Raw genomic sequence first — 19,301 nt, forward strand, 5'->3', positions numbered from 1 at the left:
ATTTACATAAATGATATTGTTTCCGCTGTAGCTGGCTGTAGCATTCATCTGCATGCTGATGACACTATTCTTTACTGCATCTCAGATACCCCAGAATTTGCTATAACCTCTCTCCAGCACTGTTTTTCTGATCTTGAAGTTGCACTCAATAATCTTAAATTGGTTTTAAATGCAGATAAATCTAAATTTATGTTTTTCTCCAGATCCAAAAATAAAGATTTGAGTAATCGCACCATTACTACTAAAAATGGCAGTTTCATTGAAAGAGTTATTGTTTATAAATACCTTGGTATTAATATTGATGAAAATGTATCTTTTAAATATCATGTTTCAAATCTGGCAAGTAAACTGAGGCAAAATATTGGCTTTTTCTACAGGAATAAATCCTGCTTCCCCTTGCACTGCAGAAAAACCCTTATTGAGGCAACGTTTTTATCAGTTTTAGATTATGGTGACTGTGATGGCCCCAGCCACACAGGCCAGTTGAAGAGGGTAATATCCTACACACTAGGCCCTCATTACTTTAAGCACACAGGTTAATTTTATTTGCAGTCAGCCACACCCCAAACAATTCAATTAAACATTAAGGTTTAGTTTATTTGATATATCATTTGTTTGTTTATAACCTTATACTGTTTAAATAGAGTGCACATGTTTCTTCATTGTAAGGTTATAGTTCATTTCTTCTGTTTATATTAATCTTTATTTCCTTGTTTTGAGTTACCATGCTGGTGGAGGAGTTACCTTCCCTGATGAGGCAAAAGGCGTGGCCAAGGGTGGAGGACTGCTAAATCCTGTGGCATGCCCATTAAGCCATACCATGTGCTGTTATGTTAGAGGGGGGATTTGGGGTTTAGTTGGTTTCCTTTTGTATTAGTTGTACTTGTTGTCCATTTTGGTTTCCCCTTGTGTGTTATTTGGTTTGGCCAAGCCACTATATATATGTTCCCTTCTGTGTCATTATAGGAGAGTCAGTTTTGTTAGTTGGTGTCTTGTTATGCTGCTAATAGTGTCAGTGTAGTTCTGGTTTTTGTTGACCTTTTTTATAAACCTGGATTATGAGTTTTGGTTTATATATGAATTTTTGGTAGTAAATAAAACCTTTTTAAAAACCAACTCCTGTTCTCCTCCTTGCCGACTGCTTGGTCCCTAACAATTGGTGGCAGTGGTGGGATCATTCAGTGGAGGACACAGGATTTTTTTTTTCTCTGTTTCCCACCTCCAACATAAAAGGAAAATGCATCGAGGAAAGACTGGAAAGAAAGTGATAATTGCTCAGGAGAAGCCAGCTGGTGAAGAGGAGGAAAATGGAGTCCCTGAAGTGGTGGAAAGTACTGACGGTGAAGGTAGAGAGCCAACTCTCTCAGACATGATGGGTATTCTTCGGGCTCATATGCATCAACAAGAGGCTCGAGAGGTAAAGCAGACTGAAGTGACTGAAAAACAAGAACAGCGTTTTAAAGCACTTCACCACCAATTTCAGCTTTTACAGCTAGAAGTTCAGGCTCGAACGTCTCCAGTGCCAGATCCTCAGTTGGCAGACTCTGATCCAGAAGAGTTGGGAGCTCACTTATCCAGCATACCGCCTTCTCAGGCCCGAGTGGAGCCTTTGGCAACCAGTCCGACTATGGCCCCAGGTTGTCAGCTTCACACTCATCACACGCCTAGGTTGGAGAAATTAACTGACACTGATGACATTGAACACTTTCTCATCACATTTGAACGCATTGCTGTAGCATGCCGGTGGCAAAAAGCAGAGTGGGTCTTTCATTTAATCCCATTGCTAACTGGAAAAGCTAGAAGCGCTTATGTACACATGGACATTGATGACTCCCTTGATTATGATCAAGTAAAATCTTCCATTCTTGCTAAATATGACATTAACCCTGAGACCTACAGGTTAAGATTCCGCTCTCTTGAGGTGAACCCTGATGAAAACCCCAAGGAGTTGTACGCAAGGCTTAAGGAGCTCTATGGGAAGTGGATGCAGCCACAAGGTCTGGATTCGAGAGCGTGACCCAGATTCAGCTATGGAGGCTGCTAAGCTGGCTGATGTCTTTGTGGCTGCCCGGAGGAAGGGGCAACCATGGAGTTACCACTCATGGAGAGCCACAAAGGACAACCGCAAACTAGCCCATCAGGACCATCAGGGGCAAACGACCAGTATGGGTAAGCCTCCTATTGGGGGAACCCGGCCAGGTAGTGGACCATTAAAATCTTTTGGCAAAAAGCCAATTTGCTATCTCTGTGGAGTAGAAGGCCATACAAAACCTATGTGCCCCAAAAACTCAGGTAAAATGACGCAAATGTGCTTTGTGCCACGTCCTCATAGGGAATTCGTGCTGAAGAGCAATCAGTCTATTAAAATGAAAGACATTGAAGTTAATGGAACAACTCTAAAAGCTCTACTGGATTCAGGGAGTGATCAGACCCTAGTGCATAGGACGTTTGTACCATCTAATATAATCAGCACCAGAGACACCATACCTGTATGTTGTGTACATGGAGACGAGAAGAATTATCCAACAGCGGATATGTATATAAAGGTAGATGGCGTAACCTACCTCTTGAACATTGGAGTTGTGGATAACCTTCCATTTCCTGCTGTGCTAGGAAGAGACCTGCCAGTACTCTTTGATTTGTTGGAGTCAGACCAAAGCCAAAGATGTAATGTTGCTGTCACTAGGGCACAGGCAAAAAAACCCACTACTCACTCTGAAACTCTCAGTGCCCTGCCCTTCTACAATGAGGAATTGGAGACAATACCCGGGAAGTCTCGAAAAACTCGTAGACGAAGAAAGCAGGAAAAATTCCAACACACAGTTATGAATCCGCCCACCAACCCAGAGCCAGAGTTACCTCTGGGATTCCAAATACCAGCAGACATCACTGAGATGCAGAAAAATGATCCAGCTTTAGTGCTTCTATTTCAAAAAGCAAAGGAAAAGAAGCCGGGGCATCAGTTGGACATTAGTGAAGACGAGTATGTTCTGCAAAATGGCATGCTCTACCGGCAACAGGGGTCAGTGTTGCAGCTAGTGGTCCCCCAAGCAGCTAGAGACATCATCCTTGCCTTGGGGCACTCTGTTCCCTGGGCTGGCCACCTGGGTAAGCATAAAACCACAGCTCGTATTAAACGTCATTTCCACTGGCCTGGCCTAAGTAGAGATGTTTCTCAGTTCTGTAGAAGTTGCCCTCAGTGCCAAATAACATCTGCTAAAATCCCAGCCAGAGCCCCTTTACAATCATTACCCATAATCAGTACCCCATTTGAACGCCTGGGGATGGACATTGTTGGTCCCGTGGAGAGGAGCAAGATGGGGAATCGTTATATGCTGGTTATAACAGACTATGCTACAAAGTACCCCGAAGTTTTTCCACTCAAATCCATAAAGGCAAAATCAGTGGCCTTCTGTCTGGTGCAGTTCTTTTCCAGAGTAGGTTTCCCTCAGGAAATATTGACTGATCAGGGAACTAACTTCATGTCCACTTTACTGAAACAGGTCTACCAGTTACTTGGGATAAGGAGCCTGAGGACCACAGCATATCATCCCCAGACTGATGGGCTGACGGAGCGCTTCAATCAGACCCTGAAGCAGATGCTTCGGAAGTTTGTCAACAGCACTGGGACAGACTGGGATCAGTGGCTGCCATACCTACTCTTTGCATACAGAGAAGTACCCCAAGCCTCCACTGGCTTCTCTCCATTTGAGCTTTTGTATGGGCATGAAGTACGAGGACCTCTCTCACTACTGAGAGAGATTTGGGAGGGAGGCAGAGAGAGGGGGGATTCTGTTAATGTTATATCGTATGTTGTACAGATGAGAGACCGATTGGAGAAAATGAGTGAGCTTGCTCAATCATACATGGCGGAGGCCCAGCGGCGCCAGAAGTCCTGGTATGATAAATCAGCCCGGCAGAGATCTTTTGACCCTGGACAGAAAGTGCTAGTGCTCCTCCCTAGCGACGATAACAAGTTGTTGGCAAAATGGCAGGGACCATTTGAGATCCTGAAGAAACTTGGACCTACCACATACCGGATATCAACCCCAGGACAGGCACGGTCAAGTAGAGTACTGCATATAAATCTCCTGAAGGAGTGGGTGCAACAACCAGAAAAGACAAAGGTGATGCTCATCAGAGGCGTGCTGGAGGACGAGGAGGTGGATGAGCAATATCTCCCTTTGGCTGGGCCTTTATTACCCTACGATCTCAGTCACCTCCCAGAAGACAAGCAGTTCCAGGTGAGAGAGATCTGCAATTCAGACATTTTCCAGGAGAACCCTGGGAGAACAGATATTATTGAACATGACATTGTTGTTAAAGAAGGTGCTTCTGTGAGACGGCTTAGTTACAGGATCCCTGAACGCATGCTAGCCTCTCTAAAAAAGGAGATTGACCTGATGCTGTCCTTGGGGATTATTGAAAAATCACAGAGTGAGTGGTGTAACCCGGTGGTCCTGGTGCCAAAGAAGGATGGTAGCTTAAGATTCTGTATAGATTTCAGGTACCTGAATTCAATTTCCCAGTTTGATTCTTATCCCACACCAAGGATTGATGACCTGCTTGAACGTCTGGGAAAAGCCAAATACTTGACCACCATAGATCTGTGTAAAGGATACTGGCAGGTTCCCCTCACAGAGCGGTCCAGGGAGTTTACAGCCTTTAGGACGTCGTGGGGGCTCTTCCAGTTCACAGTTCTGCCGTTTGGTTTGCATGGGGCACCGGCAACCTTCCAGAGGCTCATGGACCAGGTACTGTGTGATTTCACTGAGTTTGCTGCAGCATATCTCGATGACATTGTCATTTACAGCACCACCTGGGAGGAGCACCTGGAACATCTGAGGGCTGTCTTGGATCGTCTCCACTCTGCCGGGTTGACAGTGAATCCATCAAAGTGTGTCTTTGCTGCTGCGGAGACAGAGTACCTGGGCCACATCATTGGAAATGGGGTGATACGGCCGCAGGTCAACAAAATCCAAGCCATTGAGTCATGTCCTTTGCCACACACAAGAAGACAGCTTCGATCTTTTCTGGGAATGGCTGGGTTTTACCGCCGCTTCATACCCCAGTTTTCCACCAGAGCAGCTCTTCTCACAGATATGACAGGATCACAGTGTCCCAACCAGATCCAGTGGACAGAGGACGCAGTGGCAGCCTTCAAAGACATCCAGCAATCACTGAGTGAGGAACCAGTTTTGCACAGTCCAGACTTTAATGAACATTTTATTCTACAGACTGATGCTTCCGATAGAGGCCTGGGGGGTGTGCTTCTTCAGGGACCATTAGGTGACCGCCATCCAATCGCCTATATCAGCCGGAAGCTGTTCCCCAGAGAGGTTCGATATTCCACGGTGGAAAAGGAAGCACTGGCAATCAAGTGGGCCCTTGATTCTTTGCGGTACTACCTCCTGGGTAGAGATTTTTCCTTGGAGACAGACCATAGAGCTCTTCAGTGGATGGCGAGGATGAAAGATGCAAATGGAAGGCTCACCCGGTGGTACCTAGCTCTTCAGCCTTTCCATTTCAGTATTCAGCACATCCCAGGCAAGAACAATCTCACAGCTGACTACCTCTCTCGCAGTTCCTGCGAGAGTCCTGAAGGGGGGGAGTGTGTGATGGCCCCAGCCACACAGGCCAGTTGAAGAGGGTAATATCCTACACACTAGGCCCTCATTACTTTAAGCACACAGGTTCATTTTATTTGCAGTCAGCCACACCCCAAACAATTCAATTAAACATTAAGGTTTAGTTTATTTGATATATCATTTGTTTGTTTATAACCTTATACTGTTTAAATAGAGTGCACATGTTTCTTCATTGTAAGGTTATAGTTCATTTCTTCTGTTTATATTAATCTTTATTTCCTTGTTTTGAGTTACCATGCTGGTGGAGGAGTTACCTTCCCTGATGAGGCAAAAGGCGTGGCCAAGGGTGGAGGACTGCTAAATCCTGTGGCATGCCCATTAAGCCATACCATGTGCTGTTATGTTAGAGGGGGGATTTGGGGTTTAGTTGGTTTCCTTTTGTATTAGTTGTACTTGTTGTCCATTTTGGTTTCCCCTTGTGTGTTATTTGGTTTGGCCAAGCCACTATATATATGTTCCCTTCTGTGTCATTATAGGAGAGTCAGTTTTGTTAGTTGGTGTCTTGTTATGCTGCTAATAGTGTCAGTGTAGTTCTGGTTTTTGTTGACCTTTTTTATAAACCTGGATTATGAGTTTTGGTTTATATATGAATTTTTGGTAGTAAATAAAACCTTTTTAAAAACCAACTCCTGTTCTCCTCCTTGCCGACTGCTTGGTCCCTAACAGTGACATACTGTACAGACATGCCTCGGCTACAACGCTAAAGCCCCTTGATTCTGTTTATCACTCTGCACTCAGGTTTATTACTGGTGACTCATATAACACTCATCATTGCATCCTGTACAGTAAGGTTGGATGGTCCTCCCTCTCTGAAAGGCGAGATTTTCACTTTTATTTATTTATTTATTTATTTATAAGGCTATTATTGACTTGCTGCCAAGTTATGTTTCCTCCCTCCTTGCTTGGCCTGCTAGTTCACACCACACTCGGTCCACAGACTGGCTTACATTACAAGTTCCCCGAGTCTTTACTGAGCTTGGTAGATCTTCTTTTAGCTTTTCTGCACCATCCACCTGGAACTCATTACAAAACACTCTAAAAATTAATACACTAGTGTCTTTTGGTCATTTTAAATCCCTGATCTTAAATATTTTAAGCACTGCTTGTATCTGTTTTAATTAATTTTATTGTTACATTATTTTATTCATTGTAACTTCATATTTGTTTGACTGCTCTTTTGTTCTATTTTTGTCCCTGTCTTTTGTTTTTTTTTTGTTGCTCGACGTCATTGTAAATGAGGGCTCGCCCTCAATGATTTTTCGAGTTTAAATAAAGATATATTATTAATTTTATTGATCTCGATCTTTGTGTCTGTGAAGGGTCTTTGAGATCTTTTAAAAGCGCTCTATAAATAGAATGTATTATTATTACTTCTACTGTGTGTGTTCCTGGCTGTACTTCTACTGTGTGTACCAGTTTAACTATGTTTAGGTCAAAGCATGCTCTTAGACTCAAGACAGATAGATAGACAGATAGACTCAAGACTCAGGCACAAATATGTTTTCAAGGCTACAGTTGTGGTAAAACAGAAAAAAACTGAAAAAAATAACTTATGAACTCAACAGCTCAATGCCATTTTCCATTGGCATTTTATTACTATTTTTTTACTCTCACAGTAATACGGGACAAAGTGCGTCCCTTTTAGTTTTTAAATACAGGACGATTCCGTTTTTCAAGGGACGGTTTGCGACCCTAGTCAAAGGTGGAGCCCCTGGCCTGTGACTGCGCTCTATGTCCAGCAGGGGCGCTGTTCCAGGCGAGCGCTGGGCAGACAGCTGTTCCACACACTGGGCGATGTCACCGGTCCTCGCTTCCTGTTCCAGCCGCCTCAGAAGCTCCAGGATCGGTATGTGAGGACCCCTTCGTCCGGTAGGTCGAGTTCTGGCAGGTGTAACAGATTGCGCTGGTGTTTGATCCACCAGAAACAAAACCGTGTTGGTTTCGGTTCATTGGAACTCTGTTGCCATATATTCTGGTTTTGATTCCGTCTTTTGTGTTGCTGTTGACCAAACATCCACCTGCCCGATACAGCGCCACACCAAACTCCCTTAAAAAAATGGCCACTTTTGGCATTTCTTCCAGCTGAATATGGATTTGTCTGATGCTCCGCGGGTGCAGATGTTTCTTTCCACCTGAGCTTATTGTAGTGCTTAATTCGGCATGTGTTTGCTCGACCAAATAACGTTTGCATTTAGCTAAATCTGACATTGTTATTTTGTTTGGCTTCGTCGCCCCCTCCTGTTTCATCTTTGTTGGGTGAGAGCACAACAGCCGGCAGATATTAAGATATTCGGTTCAGCGTTTAACGACCAAATTCAATTCCCACAAAATTGAGTGCGACGTTTTTTTTTTTTATGTTTAGCGGTGTTTGATTGCTGCATTTTGTAACGAGATAAATTAGGAAGGACAGTAGTTATGGCGTACGTCACTCCGAACTGCATCAAATAATTGTTCATTTTGGTTTTGTCTACTCATTTCCCTTAAAAACGTTGGATGGAGGACGCCGCATGATACATATTTAAGTTGTGTCACGGTTGCTTAGTTATGCTTGGATCTGGTTCACTGAATACCTTTTACATGGTGAGAAATCGTAGATATTTGCGTTGGTTCTTCAGTGACTCCCCAATGCTCAGGTCTCCAGGACAAACCTCAGATTAAAATCAAACCCAAACGTTCACTGCAGTAAAATATTTGCTGATTGATATTAAAATTAACAGATGTTTTAGCTGTACTGAGTTTGTTCAAGAGGCTGTTGAATAATGTGATTATTTTTTAATTTATCAAAAGTGTGTGTTTCTCAGCTGCAGCTCTGAATGGACTTCCAGGACCTGCCAAGTCTGTTTCAGGAGTATCATGGAAACACAGCTGACCACACCTTCCGTCCTGAAGGAGTTCTGTCCTCTCTACTACCTGCTGAATGCCATACCAGCTAAGGTACGGATGCTTCAGAAAAGGACTCGGACATGAAGACAGCCGCACTTATAAGCCTGTTCTTACCTGGTTAAAAGTTCAAATATCTGGCCTTTATTCAAACAAAAGCTGAGTGTGGGTCAGTCTAGGGTGGAGTTCTAACAGGTTTTTGTATGTGCAGGTGCAGCGGGGGTTCCGGTCGGCCCTGGTCTACCTGACCGCTCTGGACAGTAGCAGGGACTTCCTGGCTGTGGGCAGCAGCATCGGCATGTTGTACCTGTACTGCCGCCGCCTGGCACACATGAACAAGTACAACATGGAGGTCTGAGATCTTCTTCTTCAACTTCATCAGTGTACTCTCTGCCTCTCAGGCCTGATCTGACTTAAGCCTGGATTATGGTTCTGCGTTACAGCAACGCAGAGCACATGCCGTCGTCGTGACGCCGTCGTGAACCCTTCGGACTTATTCGTCACTCCATTTCGCCGCGGTGCAATACCCCCCGAGAGCGCTAGGGGGGGTGCGTTCTTTTCCTGAATGGTTTATCCTACTTTTCCGGTCACAGTGAATCAAAGAGATAAGGACAACTATTGTGCAAAAAAACTAAAAATCACACACACACAAAGAAAAGAGCGCTGAAAGTTCACTACTGCTTCACGAAGCGGAACTGGAAATGCGTTGCTACCAAGGGAACCAATCACAGCCCTCTCGGTCTGAGTTGGGTCTGCGTCGCCTCGACGCGTAGTTACAATTTTTGGGAGGTGCATGTTGCGCCATGGGGTGCGCGTCGCGGCGCAACCTGCGGCGCAACCTGCGGCGCACGCTCGGTGTCGATTTAACGCAGAACCATAATCCAGGCTTTATATTGATCTGTTGATCAGTGAACACAGAAATCTGAACTGATCCACAATCAGAAACCTGAAGAACTTCAGGTTTTCGTTTACAAGATAAGGGTGCAAGTCCTGATGAACCTGTTCCTAAAGAGTCCTCATCATCCAAGACATTAATCACACAATCATTGTGTTTACATGGGAAGTTTAATTCCTCTTTAATTCAGAATTAAAATTAAATCCGATTTAAAATGAGTAAAAATTACCATGTAAACACCTAATTCCGAATGAAAATGTCCATTTCGAATTCAACTTAATTCCGAAGTAAGTGGCTGTTTTTACTCCCACTATGGGAGTTTTTACCTGCCATTGTTTATGTAATAATTGCTCGGGGGTTTATGTTTATGTTCATGTTCTGGATCTCTGGAAAGCGTCTAGAGACAACAACTGTAGTATTAGACGCTATATAAATTGAATTGAATTCCAATTTTAAATCTGAATAGAATAATTCCGTGATCATGTATACACTCATTCGACTTTAAATTAATTCCGGTCTTTCTGCGCTGCTCGTTCCCTCGCCCGTCTGCCGCCCCTTTAATCTGATTGGTTTACGAGTAAATCGTCCCCCACGTGAGGTGCGCTTTTATGATTGGCTGAAACAAAGGAAGATATTTGATTGGTTGCAGATCCTTCCGTCTTAAAAAAAACGGATTTGTGGATCGAGTCACGTAAGGGGAGTCTCAAAAGTCACACGCAAATCCAGCACAGCTCACAGACAAAAAAAAAGTTTGTAAATCAGGTTATATTTGTGTGTCTGTGCGTTTGTGAATCTGTCTGTGCATTTGTGAATTTTGTCCTGTGCATTTGTGGATCGGCGTGTGTATTTGTGCTTTTAGGCTTTACTAAACAGAAACGTTTTAAGTTTGGTTTTAAAGTTGGAGCTGGTGTCAGCGTCCTTGACCCAAACTGGAAGTTGGTTCCATAGTAATGGTTCCTGGTAGCAGAAGACCTCGTCCTCCAGATCTAAGTTTGGATCTTCTAGGAACTACGGGTAAACCCGGTCTCTGAGAACAGAAAACTCTTAGGAACATAATGAACTATCATCAGGTCTTGCAAATATCTCGTAGATTGGCCATTCAGATTGGATATTCAGAGAATTACTTGGACATCCTGCTTATAATACATGACCGTTATCTGGTCTAGAAGATACAAATGTCTGAATTAGTTTTTCAGCATCACTCTGTGAGAGGATTTTCCTGATCTTTGATATTACGGAGATGGAAAAACGCTGTTTTACAAACCTGATTAATATTTGTAGACAGAGAACTGAGGCACTCATGAGGGTAAGGTTAATAAAATGCCTTTATTGTTGCATGGCTAATCTCTTAAAAGCGTGTCTACGCGTTTCAGCCAAACTGGCCTTCGTCAGGACAAAAGGGAAATGTTTGTCAGACAGCTCAATTCACAATTAGATAGGTAATTTCAAACAGCTGCTCAGTGTGAGCAGGTAGGAGGTCACATGACCTGAACAGCAAGACCTGCCAATGACAAGCAGAGGGTGAGAGACTCTGTACTGAAAGAAAAAAACAAAAAACAAAATCACAGTCAATAAATCAACATTGCACATTTAAACATTGCCTATAGTCAATTCAATAAATCAAAAATGCATACAAAATAAGTATTGAGCCTAAAAAGAAACTAAGGAACCGTCAGAGTCAATCTTAAAGGCCAACAGAACACACTAATAGTCAAAGAATACAAATTACACTCACAGAAAAGGAGAAAAGTCAAGTTCTCCATTCAACCCTGGATATGGAGTGGCCTTTAATGTGTATATCCAGAATGACTCTCTTTGCAGGAGTCTTTTGAGTCTATCTCCTCCCCTGATAGAGTCTTCAATATGTTCTATGCCGGATATTTTTAAGGATTCACAACTACCGTGACTTACATCTTTGTAATGGACAGCCATGGGGTACTGTGGATTACCAGTTCTAATGGCACCCCACAGGTGGCAGGTCTTGCTGTTCAGGTCATGTGACCTCCTACCTGCTCACACTGAGCAGCTGTTTGAAATTACCTATCTAATTGTGAATTGAGCTGTCTGACAAACATTCCCCTTTTGTCCTGACGAAGGCCAGTTTGGCTGAAACGCGTAGACACGCTTTTAAGAGATTAGCCATGCAACAATAAAGGCATTTTATTAACCTTACCCTCATGAGTGCCTCAGTTCTCTGTCTACAACAATTTATGGATCTCCCCGACTGAAGAGCACCTGAGGGATACTATTTTTGCGAATACCCAAGCAGCACTCCATGCACCGTGTTCCTGTCTGATTAATATTTGGTTTAAACTACAAATCCTGATCAAAATAACACCAATGTTTCTTATAGTCGCACTGGAGGCCATCAAAACACCATCTAATCCCTTCCTAAAGTGTTCAGGACTAAAAATAATAACCTTTGTTTTTTTGGAATTTAGAAGCAAAAAATGATTGCACATCCAGTCCTTGATGTCCCTCAGACATGCCTGAAGACACGCTTCGGTTTCATTTTCATAGACAAATACAGCTGCGTATCATTAGCATAGCAATAAACATTGATGCTGTGATTCTGGATTATACTTCCCAAGGGCTGCATGTATAAACTGAACAAGATTGGCACTAGCACTGAACCCTGCGGGACACCATAACAGACCCTCAACTGTTCTGAAGAAACCTCATGTACATGAACAAACTGGAATCTGTCAGATAGATATGATTTAAACCAACGTAGAGCTGTCTCTTTAATCCCATCCCAACAACATTTTCTAACCTATGCAGTAAGATGCCCTGATATACAGTGTCAAAAGCAGCACTGAGGTCCAGTAGAACCAATATGGACACTAATCCCTTATCTGAGGCCATAAGAAGGTCATTCGTGACTCGAACCAGTGCTGTCTCTGTGCTATGATGCATTCTGAACCCTGACTGAAAAACTTCAAACAGATCATTTCTATACAAATGGTTACATAACTGGTTGCAACTACCTTTTCCAGAATTTTAAATACAAATGGAAGGTTGGAAATTTGTCAATAATTAGCTAAAATGTCTGGGTCAAGAGAAGGTTTTTTAAGTAAAGGTTTAATTACTGCAACTTTGAAAACCACTGGTACATATCCTAAGTAGGTCAGCTCAGGGGGGTCTACAGGATCGACGCAGTCTAGAGTCAAGTCAGAGCCTAAGGAAGTCGCTAAAGCTGAAGAAATGCCCACAGCTGCTACTGGGTGGGCCTGGTTTGTCAGCCTGGCTACAGTGCTGAACAGAAACCGTGGGTTACTTTTATTTTCCTCTACCAACAATTAACAATTCATTAGAAGTTGTTCTAGTTTTGCGAATGGCTGCTTTATATATATTAGAGACCCTCTTTCTCAAAGGAGCAACTGCATCTAAAGCTGAGTGCAGCAAATCTGCAGTGTTACTGCCAAGGATATAAACATCTGCAGAGGTAGAACCGAGGTCACAGGCCTCAACTGCTTCACTATGTTCCACTGTGGTAAGATGAGCAATGGCCTCCCTAAATTTAGCATTAGCTTAATCGGACAAATATCTGCTAAAGTAATACCTCTTATTTTGCACTTGAATTTCAACAATGTTAAATTGAAACGTTATATAATAGTTGTCAGATAGGAGGGAGTTTACAAGGGACACTAACAGATTCTCAGGTTGTATACCGTAGGTGACAATGAGATCGAGGGTATGTTTGAAACAGTGTGTCAGTTTGTTTACTTTTTGTTAGATTTCAGTCTGATTTTCGGTGTATGACTATCAGACATCAGATTCCAGTGGAAAACCTTTCTAGATTCATGGAATCACAAATCTCTGACACAACTCAAGATCAGTTTGATCTCTTTGAATATTTTGGTTACCAGTTGAAGCTGCAGCACTTATCACTATTTTGAAAAAGCTAATTCTTAGTTTCAGAACTTTTATTTTGAGATTTGCAATCTGTCCCCTCGGAGATACTGAAGAGGTCACTGATACAATCAATCTTTAATCTATTCTAGTAAATAGCTAGGTATAAACTTGTAATGTTTAGGTATAAACCAGTTATGGTTGGTTATAAACCAGCGAGGTTGGGTATAAACCACTAATGGTTGGTTATAAACCAGCAAGGTTGGGTATAAACCAGCGAGGTTGGGTATAAACCACTAATGGTTGGGTATAAACCAGCGAGGTTGGGTATAAACTAGGGATTTAATATCACCACGGTGTGTTTACACACTATTTTGCACAATACTGGAAGGAAGAAAATGTAAATAGATTAAAATAGCATACGCACTGTGATTTATCAAACCTGGAGATTACTTCTGTTTTTAGTACGTTTCAATCGAAGGTTGGAATGGAATAACTTTCAACATTCAAAACATACTATTACTCAACGGAATACTCAAGCTCAATTCTGTAATTGTGTTAAACCCCGCAAAATCATGGATGGATTATAATTTTTTCTTAACAGCAGAAAAACTGACAATTTCTACGGAAGCGTATTGCATTCACTTGAGAAAAAAAAAATCTGCTCTATTTTTCTGAATTAACGAGTTAATTAACTCAGAATTCCGAGAAAATCAGAAAAACAGCATATTTTTTTTCATTAAAACTTTTCTCGGAATTCTGAGATTATTTTGTTAATTCAGAAAAATAGAGCTTTTTTTTTTTCTTAAAGGGATTGTGACATGAAAAACACATTTTTCTTGATTTTTTGTGTTTTGTTGGGTGTCTTGACATCAATTACACCCAAAAAACAACAAACTTTTAACATTCAGTGTATTGTGTGCTTTCTGGGATTTTCCGCATAACTGTGCAAAAACGGCGCATGTGGTTTGGTGGCGGGCCGTTACGTAACGGCCCGCTAAATCACCGCCCCCTCCACCCAGATCCCTGCCTCCGCTCCTCTCCAGCCGACGCAGAGCCTACGGCGTAGGGTTACGCGGCGACGCGCACCGTACGCTGAACCCTACGGCGTAGGGCTCTGCGTCGATTTAACGCGGAACCATAAATCAGGCTTAACACGGAGCTGTTTAGTGTTTAGAGCCTCTTTTGTTCTAATCACCGGAGGAAAACTGCTAAGAACACCTGTGGCCACTGACTGGACTTAAGATAAGGTGACACTGCTGCTTGCATGCCTTTATTTTTATGATTGTTTGCTGTGGTTCGCCGTGCTGCTTTTCCGTGCATGCTTCGCCTGTCGCTCCCGGCTCTCTCCGACGCCGCTGTGAGCGTATGGCTGGAGGAGGAGGAGGTTTGGAGGAGGAGCGGAGCAATGATTGACAGGAAAGGGGGAAAAGGAAGCATTTTTCACGGCGCAAAAAAACACTGTAATAAAAAGCCAGGAATAGAGTACTAGAGTGAATATTTTCTTGTTACACTCTTTTAGACACATTTGAGGGATGTTGGCCAAGACTTTTAATAGTGTTAAAAGCATGTTAAAAATGATGTCACAATACCTTTAAGTGAATGCAATACGCTTCCGTAAATTTCAGTGGGAACAGTGTTGTTGGTCTCCTTTTTTGCCAGTGCATCAAAGTCTGGAGTTAGTTTTGTTGTGGTTTCTCAGGATACAGTGCCTTGCGAAAGTATTTGCCCCCCTTGAACTTTGTGACCTTTTGCCACATTTCAGGCTTCAAACATAAAGATATAAAACTGCCATTTTTTGTGAAGAATCAACAAGTGGGACACAATCATGAAGTGGAACGAAATGTATTGGATATTTCAAACTTTTTTAACAAATAAAAAACTGAAAAAGTGGGCGTGCAAAATTATTCATACCCTTTACTTTCAATGCAGCAAACTCTGTCCATAAGTTCAGTGAGGATCTCTGAATGATCCAGTGTTGACCTAAACTACTAATGATGATAAATGGAATCCACCTGTGTGTAATCACTTCTCCGTATAAATGCACCTGCACTGTGATCGTCTCAGAGGTCGTTTAAAGCGCAGAGAGCATCATGAAGAACAAGGAACACACCAGGCAGGTCCCAGATACTGTTGTGGAGAAGTTTAAAGCTGGATTTGGATACAAAAATGTTTCCCAAACTTTAAACATCCCAAGGAGCACTGTGCAAGCTATAATATTGAAATGGAAGGAGTATCAGACCACTGCAAATCTACCAAGACCTGGCCGTCCCTCTACACTTTCAGCTCATACAAGGAGAAGACTGATCAGAGATGCAGCCAAGAGGCCCATGGTCACTCTGGATGAACTGCAGAGGTCAGGGGTCTGAGGTCATGATCACTCTGGATGAACTGCAGAGGTCAGAGGTCAGGGGTCACCTACAGCTGAGGTGGGAGACCATAGACATATATAAAGGCTAGATGGGGCCGCTCGGTGGCGCAGTGGGTTAAGCAGCGGCTCATATACTTGAGGCTACAGTCCTCTCCCTGCAGCGGTCGCAGGTTCGAATCCCGGCCTGCGCACCTTTGCTGCGTGTCTTCCTGTTCTCTCTATCTACCCCTTTCATATCTGCATCTTCAATAAAGGGCCACTAGAGCCCAAAAAAATCTTTAAAAAAAAAAATAAATAAATAAAGGCTAGATGACTCGTCCGTGCTGCTGCGACGTCGTCACACGGCGGCCATCTTGCCACAGGAGAACTCGCTCACTTTAACACTGTTTAATGGTGCCTGTACTGCAAAACAACCTTAACTTGCTCAATTCTCAACAGATTTTCAAACAGTTTGGTTTGTTATGAACGTCAGAGATGTATGCATACTTGTGAATAACTATAAACATTGAAAAACGTACTTTTATATGAAAATAACCAAAACAGATAGCTATGACATGGTATTTATATTAAATCAATATTTCCATAGTATTCTTAGTAACATTTATATTTACATTATAACATATATACATATATATATTATTACCATATAACATGTATATATATATACACAGATGTTATAATGTTATGATATAAATACATCATAATGTAATAATATATAAACATGTTATAATGTCATATAAATACATGTTATAATGTAATAATATATATGTATATATATATATATGTATATATATATATGTATGTATGTGTGTGTGTGTGTGTATATATATATATGTTATATGTTAATAATATATATGTATATATGTTATAATGTAAATATAAATATTACTAAGAATACTATAAAAATATTGATTTAATATAAATACCATGTCAAATAGCTATCTGTTTCTTGTTATTTTCATACAAAAGTACGTTTTTCAATGTTTATAATTATTCACAAGTATGCAGTGTCATAATTACATCTCTGACGTTCATAACAAACCAAACTTTTTGAAAATCTGTTGAGAATTGAGCAAGTTAAGGTTGTTTAAGCAGTACATGCACCATTAAACACAATGGTCGTTTCCGAATTCGGACACTACCGCACTACATGCTACATACTGCAAAGTATGCACTGAATACTGCCTACTGAATGAAGGATTCAGTACGCTGCTCCAGCACACCGTTCACACAGCAGTGTGCTACAGTGTATCCCAGAATGCATCTCGCACCAAAACGTCCGAGAAAGATGAGATTTAAAAGCAGACTAGAACAGTGCTTCTCAATCCTGGTCCTTGTGGGCCCCTGTCCTGCATGTTTTAGATGTTTCCCTGCACCAACACACCTGATTCTAATTAAAGGTCCTAATTAGCTTGTCACCAAGGTCTGCACAACTCTGTTGATGACACACGTACTATTATCACGGTGCGCTGAAGCAGGGTAACATCTAAAACATGCAGGACAGTGGGCCTCGAGGACCAGGATTGAGAAACACTGGACTAGAAGCTGTTGTAATGCCAGCTGTAGCGCTGTTAATATGCCACATTATTACGTTTTAACATCTTTTCAGGAGTAAAAGTAACCGTTAAATCCCCACCCTGGGCTCAGTTTATCCAAATAATGCCGGTTAAGAAATTTGATCCGATGTTCCTGGGATCAAAAGAGCCGCCGGTCCGGCCGCATCAGCAGCTCACGGCCGGAGAAGACGCGATCGCCGGGTCAAACTACGCTGTCGTCCCGGGGAGAAACTGCAGCTCTGAGGAGAATTGTCGCCGGCTGAAATAAATCATTTAGGAAAATAAATGTTGGTTTAATAGATGAAATCTAGTTTGTCTAAACATAAAGTGAAGGTTCACGTTTTTAATAGATAGCTTTACTTTATATTCAGACAAAACCACAATCTGCATATAAAACAAAGCTATAGCGTAACGGGTGCTTAGGCGACTTGCGTACAGCGAACGCGGGTTTGATTCCAGTTGGGACATATTTTGCAAATTTCCCCCGATGTGGGACTAGTAAAGGATTATCTTATCTTAAATGTTGAAATAGCAATAAAACCACATTTATTGACGAAAAGAGATAATGGATGGAAAGGGATTTTAATAAATGTATTGAAATGAACATATCAGTCTATTGAATTTCATTTTATTTTATTATTAACAAAATTCTTCCCTCTCCATCTTCTCCTCCTTGTCCAAACCCTCTCTCTGCATCTATTTATTTCAGCTCCCGGACAAATTCTCTGTCAAAACACAGCAATGAAAAGTAGTTATTTCATGAAAATACAACCAACTACCGATATATAATGTTGTCATAACACTTAGTTCACTTTTATTTACGTAGCAAGCACGCTAAGATAACTAACAAAAAAAAACCTAACATACTATTAAAAACCCACAATTTTTAATCGTTGTCCTTACACTAAATTGAATCAAAAAGGTTATATATTAAAGTTACTTACATTTATATTCCTCCTCTCCCTCTCCACGGTGCAATTAGTCCTTTCTGCCTTCACATCACATCACTGTCCGATTGCAGCTGTTTTCTCAATAAAGTTTTGAACAAACAAAGAAAAAAGCGCTGCCCGGCCGAGGCCGCATTGCATTCTGGGATATAGTGAGCGAGGTAGGCTGGTCTGAGCATGCTGCGGATTTTTTTCCAAATCAGTACAACATCCGGGTATTTTTCGCACACTGCAGATTTCCTTCTGTTCACATACAGCATACTACTTACTACACTTTGGCCAAATCAGTGTATACTTGTAGTACAGTATGCAAATTCGGAAACGGCCAATGTTAAAGTGAGCGAGTTCTCCTGTGGCAAGATGGCCGCCGTGTGACGACGTCGCTCTCCATTGGCAGCAGCGCGGACGAGTAATCTAGCCTTTATATATGTCTATGTGGGAGACTCTGTTCATACGACAACAATCAGTCGTATACTGCACAATTCTGGCCTTTATGGAAGAGTGGCAAGAAGAAAGCCATTTCTTAAAGCAGCACAACGTAACTTTCAGCTTTTCTGAGTTTGGCGGCATCTTTTGGACAAAAGCGGTAGTGTTTTACTAGAAAGAACACTACGTTTCCCATGAGCACCAGCGTGTACTGCCGGAAAACTCCTGTCCCGTCGCGTGCATTTGTTTTGATGAGAGAAGACGGGACGCTTTTCTGTTTCACCAAGTGAACAGACGGAACGCAAAAAAAAGATGTTTAACTGCTGGAAAGGAACTGGAATTTACCGGGATACCTTAAACAAGGAAGCCAGGGAGCGGTATATGGAGAAAATAATGATTAACGGTCTGGATCCATATGAAATCCCTACTAAAGTTCTGCACAACCCACGTCTTAGGCTACCTGATTAGGAGTGTTTGGGAGCTGCTTTGGTAAATGTTTGACTCGCCATGTATTTCAATAAATTTGTATGATTGTACAACATACAGTACATGTTTTGTATCCCTCTTACTTCTCTTTTCTTTTTTTTTGACTGCTATATTATGGTGAAGAGGCTCCGAGGCGTGAGCAATATTTTTGTTTTCCTCAAATAAGAGTTAATATTTTTTCCTCAATAAACTAGTTTTATCTGAAGATTGGGGTTAATTGCACCGCAGAGAGCTGGCCAG

General features: G+C 41.9%; 1 protein-coding gene across 1 annotated transcript in view; it reads left to right on the forward strand.

Moving 5' to 3' along the window:
• The first annotated feature begins 7,438 nt into the window (after window positions 1–7,438).
• The window catches only part of tecpr2 (tectonin beta-propeller repeat containing 2), a 101,096-nt gene continuing 89,233 nt past the window's right edge, over window positions 7,439–19,301 (forward strand). Inside the window, exons 1-3 of the mRNA XM_061743833.1 lie at window positions 7,439–7,517; window positions 8,450–8,582; window positions 8,740–8,880. Of these exons, the coding sequence (XP_061599817.1) occupies window positions 8,502–8,582; window positions 8,740–8,880 (222 nt within the window). The 5' untranslated portion in view covers window positions 7,439–7,517; window positions 8,450–8,501. The remainder of the gene's footprint in view (window positions 7,518–8,449; window positions 8,583–8,739; window positions 8,881–19,301) is intronic.

The sequence above is a fragment of the Cololabis saira genome, chromosome 16 (assembly GCF_033807715.1).
Source record: "Cololabis saira isolate AMF1-May2022 chromosome 16, fColSai1.1, whole genome shotgun sequence".
NCBI lineage: Eukaryota > Metazoa > Chordata > Actinopteri > Beloniformes > Belonidae > Cololabis > Cololabis saira.